At 39.3% G+C, this 11519-nt stretch overlaps 1 protein-coding gene across 5 annotated transcripts; it reads right to left on the reverse strand.

Annotated features, from left to right (window-relative positions):
- Nucleotides 1-6768: 6768 nt before the first annotated feature.
- On the reverse strand, nucleotides 6769-9973 carry LOC115663207 (G-type lectin S-receptor-like serine/threonine-protein kinase SD2-5). Of its 5 annotated transcripts, none has more exons than XM_056314701.1 (3): nucleotides 9503-9973; nucleotides 9290-9377; nucleotides 6769-9209 (listed from the first exon to the last, which is right to left on the reverse strand). In XM_056314701.1, the coding sequence occupies exons 2-3, from the start codon at nucleotides 9326-9328 to the stop codon at nucleotides 7185-7187; spliced, it is 2064 nt and encodes a 687-aa protein (XP_056170676.1). In that variant the 5' UTR covers nucleotides 9329-9377; nucleotides 9503-9973; the 3' UTR covers nucleotides 6769-7184. The 5 variants fall into 5 exon arrangements, with proteins under 5 accessions (XP_056170676.1, XP_056170679.1, XP_056170674.1 ...); XM_056314704.1 differs by having other exon boundaries at nucleotides 9320-9377; nucleotides 9503-9518; XM_056314699.1 differs by having other exon boundaries at nucleotides 6769-9377; nucleotides 9503-9972.
- Nucleotides 9974-11519: the final 1546 nt, after the last annotated feature.

Raw genomic sequence — 11519 nt, forward strand, 5'->3', positions numbered from 1 at the left:
ACTGGTTTCTGCATAATCAATACAACCTAAATGCAACATCCTAACTAAGTCCATCCTTTGATGAGTGATTGCTAAGTCCACTCACTTGCAGAGTGAAAAGGAGATATAATATCATGCCACAGGCTTTTTTTTTTTTTTTTCTGGGCCTGAAAAAGGAGAATGACAAGCCAGAGTCCTCACAGTCTGAGAAGTTCAAGTGCTTGCACATTGTACCATTTGAAATATTGGGAAGAAAAGTTCTCATTAGTTTGCTGCATCATCGTGGACCGCTTAGGACCGAGGGTAGCAATGCGGTGGTAGCATTAAATTCGATGTCCATTAGACTGAATCTTACTGTCCCACCAGTGGGCTTTTCATACTCGCAGCTAGAAACTTAGTGAGGTTTGATTGCCACAAATTGATATCTACATAGCAATATAGGGAGAACAACCAAAGCACCTTATACATGTTGGCAATCAGGATTTTAAAACTATGCAAGGGGTCAGCAGAGGTATAACAAAACATAACTAATTAAGAGACTATGTTTTGGCTTTCTAAACATAAACGTCGCTAAACAGATCCAATTGGCCCAAGCTTTCAAGTAAAATTGAATTCAACTAGGTATGTTTAAGAGACTATGTTTTGGCTTTCTCTTGTGAGTGGCCATAATGTGGTATTAGACTTCTGTTATATATCCCAACTAGTTGTAAGTACCCTTATTGACCATTGCTGAGAAACTGATTTAATATCACATTGTGAGAGTTCCTATTCACAACTCGTGAGTATTCAAGAGAGAACAGAGCAACGAGGTTTTACTAACTGGCAAGTATATACGTCAACATGACAAATTTAACTCTTTATCCCATGTAAATATAAAAGGAAAAGAATGAGTTGCAATGGAACTCGACAGAATTTACAGGAGGAATCTTGCAATGAAGCCTGTGCTGAGTATCCTCTGCAGATTTTGTCCGTTGAGGAGCACGTAAAGACACAAAAAATAAGAAAGAACGAAAAGAACAGCTTCCCTGTTTCTAACCTTTTTTTCTTCTTTTCTATCCAATCCCTCCAATATATACCTATCATCTACTTAACGAAACTAATTTACTATCAACTGCTGTCCTTGCTGCTGACAGAAGAACCGCTGACAAAGCAAGACTAAGAAGAGAACTTGGAAGCTGCTGTGGACAAAGAGCAGTTGGTCGATAACTCCAACTAATTGATGTTTGTTTCATGAAATTGCATAAGAATGTGCGGAAGCTTCCAAACTTGAACCGCAGTTAAAGCTTGACATGAGATTCATAGCATAATGTAATCAACGCTACAGCATCAATCGACGCTAGGGTTTCAAATTTACAAACAATCAGAGCAAATCCATATGCAGAATGCAGCCATTCAACTTCAAGAAGTGAGAATCACAACTAAAGAATGTACAACCACAAGGAATCGAAGCGAAAAACCTGGATTCGACTGAGAGAAGCAACCGAGAGAGATGCGAGCACGATTGGAGCAATCGACAGCCGAGCGAAGAAAGGGCGACTGGAGAGAGGCGACCAAAGAGAGGCGACACGACTGGACAGGGCGACCGAACTGATGCGACCGCCGGAGGCGAGTTGTGTGTAGATCTGGACTGGACGAGAGGCGACAAAGGTAACGCCACCGAAGAGAGAAGACGGGACGGAGGCGACAACACCGGAGAGAGGCGACCGGACGGAGGCAACACAACCGGAGAGAACCGACCGGACGGAGGTGACGCCACCAGAGAGGGACGGCGGGACAGAGGCAATGCTTTGGAGGTGGTGAGCTGGGAGGAAGAGCACTGAGTTGGAAAGGCGAAGAAGTGAGAAAGAAATAGGTTTCAGAAAAAAAATCGTTTCTTTTTTTTTTTCCGAAAACAAAAAGCAAATTTTTTTTTCTTCTTATTTTTATTCCGAATCTATTTTAGAAACACTTTTTTGTTTCAGAAACAAAAAAATAAATTTTCTTTACTAAACCGATTTCTTTTCTTTTTCTGTTTCAGGAAACAAAAGAACAGAAAAATAAAGAAACAGAAACGTTACTAAACAGACCCTAAATCCTTTTTAAAAAAGTTACAATCAAATCCTTTTGATAAATAATAATTGAATTGCCTACGTCACTCAACGTGTTTTTATGTGCCATCCTTAAATTGCATTTTTCATCATAATTTGAAGACTCCATTGCATTTTACGATAGGATTGCGCTAGCGTGATGGTCTGACCGTCAAAGGATAGCAACAAAATTTTTCTTTCTTCAACACAAGCTTGTGAAAATTGCCAAGCAAAACATATCTTTTTCACTCTCATGGAAAATGTGTGGCCGATGATTGACCGTCTATTTTCCAAGCTAATGGTACTGTTAGCCAATCAATGGACTTGATTGGACCGTTTAGAATTTAATTTCATTTCGTACGTAAGATATAATGCAACTTTTCCTAGGATTTATGTTGCTTCATTGCAATATCGGACCTGACTTATTAAATGAAGGGAGCAGAGCAAGTTGGAAGGAATAGCAGGACAGAGCAAGTGGATGATTAAGGGTGGTCAATTCCAAGATCAGTTCTATATTAAGCATGAAATTATACGCATGCAATGTAAAAAAATGGGTCTTGTGTTATACATCTAACTCAAGCATACAAGTTTGCTCTTTAACCACTACAAACCCGTGACTTCTTTTTATCCTTTTTTTCCAACATATAGATGCACTTAGTGAACAATATGTAAGATATTTTATAAACAGGTTACTGAATCAACAAATATAATATAAGATTCAACTGTTTTCTTAATATGTATTCACTTGGTTCTTTTGAATAAATATAAACGGTGATATCTCCCACTTGAGATACACAAATCGTAAATCTAGCGTAGCGATTAATTTTATCCGGTAAAAAGTGCACAATCTTTCATTTTTAGGAAAATTCAATCAATTCACGTGACTTTTTTTTATCAAACCGTGACTTTCTTCTCCAAAATGCTCCTAACCCTTTGCTACGCTTAACCACCAAGAAACTCTAAACCCAATTTCCACTCTAGCTCGGCGGCGGCTGCACCTCTCTCTATCTCTCTCTCTACAGAGCCGACGAGAGCCGCGATCACTTCAAACCCGAGGTCATTGCTGCATCTACAACCTCGTTTCGAGGTCGCCAAGCTCCTCCGATCTTGGATCGAGATTGTCCATGGCGGCTCATGAGCTCCTATAGAAGTTGCCGCTATGATTAGGGATGGAAGCGAGACAAGTTTGCGATGGCCAAGCTTGTCCCAAACCCTTCTCCAGTAACTTTTTTTTACTTCCCAAACCCGTCTTAAATCCGTAATGGGTTTTGAAATAAAATCTTTACCCCGACTCCTGACACCCACTACAATTGATTTTAGTAAATAAATATATGATACTAAGCACGTTATAAACTCGTTTCATTCAAAAACTTATAGTGTAGATCTCCAATCAAGAAACCTAACAAATCACAATATATAAGATTGAAAAAGAAATTTTACAAGCCATCCTTAAAATGTCTTTTCGGGTTCACAAAATTATGTAAGTAACTTTAAGTTTTATTAACATGGTAAGGATAATTTGCTAACTGATTGGGTCAAGTTATGAATAGGAGTGATAGGCTCCCTATGGATAGGTTCCCGACCTCGAAACGGAAGCTGATCTAACCGGTTAGTTTTGATTGGCTTCCCGGTTCTACTGGGGAACTAGCCTACTTTTTTCTTTTGTGTAACAAATCAAATTATATATAATAAAATATAAAAATTGCACCATTTCACTATCAAAATATATGTTGTTATTTCTTCCTTTATAAAATTATGGTTCGATTCTCAATGGCCGTGAAAGTATTTTTTATGAGTCCCCAGTAGAACCAGAGGCTCCGGCATTGGAATCGAGTTTTGAGGTTCCTAGGTTTAGGATATCATGCCCTTTTTTAATACCTAGAAAATATGCTTTGCTCCCGATGCTTCTTTCTTATATACGCTAATCCTTTTAAAGTTATATTTTGTCACTTTAATGCCTACAATCCTCAATCTAAATTCATTCGAAGCAGGGAATTGTCTTGAAGTATGCAATGCACAATCACCTAAAAAGGATGAAAGGATGGTTGTCTAGAGAGATTCTTTGGCGTAAATCCTGCCCATCTTCAATCGGGAAATGTGTGGTGTGAACCCATATCTGCTTGACCTTCATTTTTACCATTGATTTTGTAGACTTACTTGTGGACCTCACATTGGGCTCGCAAAATCTCCACATTGTGATGGACTCCAATCGGTGGACCTGAATCCAATAAAGAAATTCTCTTCAGATGAAGCTTCACCTCGATGACCTTACTATTTATATAATTATATTATACACATATTCTTCCTTAAAAATCTAAAATCGGGACTCCCATGATACATTTACCCCAAATTAATGTTTATCTCACAAAAAATTATAAACTTGCAACCCATGACATATTTACCCCCAAACTAATTTTCGTGTCACAAAAGAACCCAAAATTGGTTCCCCCAACTCAAATCTACAATCCATTAGTATTTAGTTTAATATCATGTTAACATGCATACATGCCAACACAAACAGGAGACGGCTGTAAGATAGATATGTTGTGGAGAATGACAAATCAGATGTGGAAAATCTATATGTGGTGACATGTATACATTTTAATGGAGGGTAAATTGGGCTAGGGGTACCAGTTTTGGGTTTTTTGTGAAAAATTAGTTTTGGTAAATATTTCATGAGATATTTCATGAGGCATCGGTTTAGGATTTATGTGAGATGAAAATTAGTTTTGGATAAATGTGTCGTAAGGTATCGGTTTGGAATTTTTTGTGAGACAGAAATTAGTTTAGGTAAATGTATCATGGAGTATCGATCTCAAATTTTTAATGGTTATCCGAAAACTCTCTATTGGGATGGATTGATCACTTTCCTTTCAATGACTTCTTTTTGCACTCTCCACTCATTTTGCTCAACTAGAATTTGTACTTTGCCTCATTAAATGGCACGAGTTATGTTCAACAAAAAGAAAAAAAATTATTAGTTTTAATGGGTTTTAATGTTGCAAATTAGCAATTATTGAATTTTCTTAAATTTTGTTTTAGCTTTTCCTATTAAGTATTTCCTTAAAAGATTTTTATTATTTTCTCTCAATATTACAATAATGTCGTTAGTTACATATAAAATCTCCCTAAGTCATATAAGAACAAAAATTAACAATTTCCTAGATGTTATCGAATCTTCTATTTTGGATTAACACATCATTTGAACTAAGAATCCTACCTTAGTTTTATTGCAAAGAGGGAGATTCATATGGAATATGATACAATTTGGCGAATAATTTACGCTAAAATATATATACTAATTCTTCACAAATGAGAAAAACGCACGCTGTCGTGGCGCACAAATTTGCTAGTAGTTTTTATAGTGCGTTAGTCGAGTGTTCTAGATTGGTTATAAGTGGACTCGTAACCCATCGCTCCGCGCGATCCGAGCCAAACCGATTCATGTTATCCTATGCTGCCGAAGAGTGGAGGCTCGATGAAGATAAGCTTCAGAAAGTTTTGTTGTTGTTGTTGTTGTTGTAGCTTCAGAAAGTTTTGGATCTGCCTCAATGGCAGCATTAAGATCATCGAGTGCCTCATTTTAACATTTCACCTTGATACTCTGCGATGCCCCTACCAAAGTATCAAGGAACTCAGCAGCATCAGCTTTTTCCATCTGCGCATCCCAGTACCAAAAAAATCCAACGAAACATATGAGCCGGCAATAAATTGCCGAAATATAATCAAAAGCATACCATAAACATTAACGAGAACTATCCTTTCAATTTGGTGGACAAAAACCTACGGTCGTGAAGCTTTCCATTATACATCTGTTAAAGTGCCAGGAGTTACTTTGTCCACTAAACCAGTTTTCTGCTTGGACATAACACACCATCTACAGACAAGATTTTTCAGACTAAGCACACCAAAGAATGGTAGTAACTCTTAAGCTACCATACAGGTTTCTTAGACTAATGCCCATTTGCAATCCACAACATCCGCGAAGAAACTGATTCGGCGACTATTGGCAATCATGAGCTTGAGCAGCTCCGAAAGTATTTCATTGCTCGAAAACCTTCAATACCCCCGAACTGCTCTACAATCTTACAATCTCGAACCATGGAAAGTCCCACAATGCCGCCACCCTCAGGACAATGAACTAGAATTAGATAAAACTCCCTGGTCCCCACACCGGTAGTAAATTCATCAATCAGGCAACATATGCATCACACCGAAACTAGAATTATAATCCAGCACAGACATTTCAAGACTCTTCAGTCCATCTCATTTCGCCTTTCTGCACAAACTCCTGCCTAATCTCAAATATCCGAGAGGATCCCTAAGAAAAGATCCGCCAATTCGTCGCCACTCTCTAATCGGTGACTCAAGACTCAAACAATTAGAGCACACCACAACCTCTCAAAAAATCCATCCGGCAACGAGTTCGCAGAGCTAAGTGAGAATGACGTACCCAGGGCAGAGACTAGAGGTTGAAGTAGGAGAAACTGGCAAGCGAACACGAAGTGCAGAATGAACACCGTGTAAAGCCATCCTCTCCACGCGATGCCTTCCATGGCCGAGGAGAAGATAGACAGTTTCATCGCAAGATTATCGCTTCTCTACGTGATGTTGTGATAACTTACTATGGCGACTCCGATTTGGAGACTTCGAGAAGAGGAGAAGGCGAAGGGCACAAAGCAGAGGAATTGGAAGAAGAACCGCAAAATGAGGAAGAGTAGAGTCATTGAATCCGAAGGATATCGCGTGTTGGAACCAAAAAGCAAATCAGATTTGGATCCACGACATAGTAAAGCTACGAAAAGACATTACCAACAACTGACTAGTCTTAGCAGCTTTTCACACAAATGACTCAACAAATTCCCTCTTTTCCCAAACACAACAAACTTGAGCACTACTAGTTTTTGCATAAGCAATACAACCTAAATGCAACATCCTAACCAAGTCAATCTTTTGACGAGTTATGGCAAAGTCCACTCATTTGCAAAGTGAAAAAGAGAAATGATATCATGCCACATGCTTTTTCCGGGCCTGAAAAGAGAATGACGAGCCGAAGTCCTCACCATCTGAAAAGTTCAATTGCCTGCAGATTGTACCACTTGACATATTGGGAAGAAAAGTTCTTATTCGTTTGTCGAGTCATCGTGGACCGCTTAGGATTGAGGGTAGTAATGCAGTGGTAGCTCTGAATTCGACGTCCATCGGACCAAATCTCGCTGCTCCATCAATGGAAGGCTGAGCATAGAAGTCGTAATCCAGGTCTTCTTGAACTTCCGCGACGCCCTCTAACACCTTGACGACCATAGACATGGAGGGCCTCTTCGTATAGTCTCCTTGCAAGCACCATGCAGCAATCCTCGTCATATTCACCGCCTGCGGTCCATTTAGTTGCATGTCATCGCTAGACTTATCCACAATGTCCAACAATCGTTCCTCTTCTGCCTTTCTCTTAAAAAGGCTCAGTAAATGCATGTCTTCTTCATCTAGAGAGCGATCGAAGATTTTTCTCCCACACACTATCTCCAAGATTACCACGCCAAAGCTATACACATCGACCTTTTCAGTGATTGCTGCACTCAGCCACTCGGGGGCCAAATAACCGGGAGTTCCTCTCATGGTTGTGACGACTTGGCTTTGGTCCCTGTCTATCAACTTGGATAATCCAAAATCAGCAACCTTAGCATTAAAATTCCCATCCAAAAGGATATTTTGGGGTTTAATGTCTAAGTGAATTATTTTCTGTCTGCAATCTTCATGAAGATAATTCAGTCCTTTTGCTATATCGAGAATAATCTTCTTCCTTTGTTGCCACTCGAGAACACATTCATTGGATTTGTGAAAGATCCATCTATCTAGAGACCCATTCGACATGTACTCATAGATAAGGAGCCTGTGGGATTTCTCAGCGCAAAATCCCAAGAGTCTTACCAAGTTCACATGATGGATGTTGCCGATAGTCTCAACTTCAGCTAGAAAGGATTTCTTAACCTGCCCAAAACCATCAAGGCGTTTTACTGCAACTTTTGTGCCGTCACCTAGAGTACCTTCGAAAACAGAACCAAAACCACCTTCGCCAAGCTTTTTACTAAATTCGTCTGTGATGGCTTTTAGATCATCATACGTGAATCTAGTAGGCAATCCTGGTACTTGATCAAGGTAATCCTCCTCCGTTTGATTATCATCTCTCTTCTGAACAAACAAAGCTATGGCTACGATGAGAATCATCATCGCAAAGAGAGCTCCGAGGCTGGACCCAAGTATTACAGGGAGACGGCTGCTCCTTTGATTGTCAACCAAAGTATTAGGAGGTTCATTGGCCCCATTTTGATTAGGAGCTTCAGTGGCCACATTCTGTACTTTAAGGTAAGCAATAGAAGTATAGTTAGACTCAGTCTTGTCAACATTCATAAGTGAAAACACCTGAGTTGGTAAGTAACACCTGCCGCTAGTGCGATTCGAATAATACCGAAATATAGCTGCTTTGCACGAACAGTTCTTTGTGCAGGCCTCTTTACAACTTGAAGCATCTATATCCATGAGATCTGGCGTAACACTGAAATACATGATATTTTTTAGCTCCATAAGACTTTGATGTTGTGAAGTTCCACAAGACAATGGAACAATCTGGGAACACCCAAGATTAGGCTGCCTATCATTTACTTGTTGGAAATAGCTCGTCCCCCCACTCAAAGCCGGACAACTACATTGCCCACTGGAGCAAATTCCATATTGCCCACACACTCTCGGATAGCCACAGTCCCCCATAGACACACTGAAAAGATCGGCCACTTCTCCCCACAGAGCTGACATCCAACCATACACTCTCAAATGCCCATCCGAGCCCAGCTTCATGTATGGCATAGAATATGTTCCATCGACCTTAATTAAGGTTGAATTCAAGGCAGAATTTACGTACAAAGTCAAGCTTCCATTTAAAAACCCAAAATATGGATTCTCGATCCTTTCACTCTCGGTTACAGCAGAAAACTGGACATAGACCTGAGGAGGATGAGTCTCCACTTGAGCAGATAAAACACTGCCATTCACGGAAAGCGTAATCATACCGTCAACGGTCCAATTTGTCTCGGAAACACTCGGCATCAATCTTTGCCCCTGCCTCAACTTTTGTCCGGGGACAAGTGAGTCGGTTGGCTCATCAAAAGACTGCCAAACAGTCGCATTGTCCTTATCAAACAACACGAGGTTTCCCAAATCTGTCAATTTCAAGCCTACAACGGATTTACCAGAAGTGTTTGTGGACCAAGCAACCGTACCATCAGCATCTTTCAACACCAAATCGCCTTCGGACGTGAGCTCCAACGTCGCGCCGATCTGTACGAGATTGTTTCGATTGGCAGACCACACTACTCGTGGATTTGTCAAACGGGAAATAGCAATTAAGGCACTACTGTTTACTCGAACGATGAAAACAGCAAAGAGGTAAGTGTTGCAGTCACCATTACAGTAGAAGCCACAGGCGAAGGCAGGGCTAGAAGCTCCTCTGCCTGGGAGTAGAATTGCCCGCACGATCGATCCATCTCCATATCGGGCGGAGTGACAAGCTGTTGCGTTAATCGTCCACCGTGTTGAAAGCGTAGCGGTTGGATAAACATAATCTTGAGCTTGACGAGCGTCAATGAAGTTTGAGAAACGCAATAGAAAAACGAAGGAAAAAGAAAGAAAGAAAAAGGGGAGACTGCAGAGTGAAACCATGGCCTGCAGTGAAGCTTTGAGCAGAGAGAAGATCGAGAAAGGGAAGAGAGGAGGAACGAAGATGAAGAGGAAAGATCAAAAGTCGCCTCTGAGCCAAAAGGTAAGCAAAACTGGAACATTACATTGCATGGGAAGTCCTCAATAATGCGTGTGGAAATGGAACGCGCTCAAGTCCTGCAAAGCAAAGAAGAAAGGTCAAAGGCAATCGGTGCAATTATCCTCACGTTCCCCTTTTCCGCAGCTAACATTTATTAAAATAGAAAAAAAAGGCACCCAAAGTCTGTGCCCAATAAATACTCGAATTTGACTTGACACGACGTATGGAATGCGAGAGGAAAAAAAATTGCCGTGTCCTAAATTTTATACGGAAAAAAATACGATTACGCTCTAAATCTTTTAATGATTTAACAGAGTCTTGAATTTTCTACGGAAAAGGGCATTGGGAAATTCTTTTGGTTATATTACTCATTTGATTCGTCCCGCATGCGCTAGAGCGATTTTTTATAGTAACTAAGGCAAATTTCCAGTGAGAGGATCTTGTTGAACTTTTCTCTTTGTAAAAGGTTTAGAAATTGATCGGACCAAATCGAAAAGTTTACCGGTCAATTGCAATCTTTGCATAATACTTGGAAATTTCCGATAGATTTTTTCTTCCGAAGAACTAACTAATCCTAGCCGAAATAGTGAAGTGTCTCTGAAAAAGTATAAACACCCATATACCAAAAGGATTTACTTAAAAGGGGCCTAAAAAACACTTACTAAGCAACTGCATAAGACAATATTGCGATTATAACATGAGATTATAAACCCGTAGTGTAAAAAAAATCGGACCTGTATTATACATGTAACGCCAAACAGGTAAAATGCTCTTAGCAAACAATACGTAAGAAATTTTATAAGATTAATACTACCAAAAAACTTCAAATTGGTACAATCGTATTAAATTTACCCCAAATTAATTTTTGTGTCGTAAAAAAATCCAAATTGGTACATCGGCAACATATGTACCACAAACTGATACAATCGTGTCCCATTTACCCAAAAAAAATCCCAGCTTTAACACAATTTGAGATTTTAATGTTATTACCCCGAAACTCTAATCCCTTTCCTTTCAATGACTTTTTTTTTTTTACACTCTCCGCTAATTTTGCTGCTAGAATTTGTACTTGGCCTCATCAGATAACATGAGTTTTGTTCACCAAAAAGAAAAGAAAAACATTAATTAGAATGAGTTTTAATATTGCAAATTAGCAATTATTGAAAAAAATTTATATTATTTGAGTCTTCCTATTAAATATTTCCTTAAATAATATTTATTATTTTCTCTCAATATTACGATAGTGTCGTTAATTACATATAAAATCCTTTTATGATTTATAACAACAAAAATTAATGATTTCCTAATTGTTATCAAGTCTTATATTTTACATCAACACATAATTTGAACTAAGGATCCTGCCTTCGTCTTATTTCAAAGAGGGAGATTCTTATAAAACACCATACAATTTTGCAAATAATCTATGCTGAAATATATACTAATATTCCCCAAATGGAAGAACTCACGCTATTAAAACGCACACAAGTGCTAGTAGTTTTTATAGCGCGTTAGTCGAGCGTTCTTAGAGCGGTCAAAACTAGATTCGCAATCCATCGCTCCGCACGATTCGAGCCGAACCGGTGCACGTTATCATATGCAAAAGAGGGAAAGCAAACCCAAGATAAGTTTGAAGGCATAAAATGAAACCAAATGCAACCCCCAAA

Source organism: Syzygium oleosum, unplaced genomic scaffold, assembly GCF_021117445.2.
Source record: "Syzygium oleosum isolate NSW1041296 unplaced genomic scaffold, Sole_v2.1 Sole_v2.09, whole genome shotgun sequence".
Taxonomy (NCBI): domain Eukaryota; kingdom Viridiplantae; phylum Streptophyta; class Magnoliopsida; order Myrtales; family Myrtaceae; genus Syzygium; species Syzygium oleosum.

Excerpts from the sequence above, each read along its gene's own strand:
- LOC115663207 (XM_056314699.1), bottom strand. The coding sequence starts at position 9,877 with ATGTTCCAGTTTTGCTTACCTTTTGGCTCAGAGGCGACTTTTGATCTT. Across the intron at positions 9,378-9,502 it reads CTGTGGCTTCTACTGTAATG|ATCGGCGCGACGTTGGAGCT; the intron begins GTGACTGCAACA and ends AATCTCGTACAG.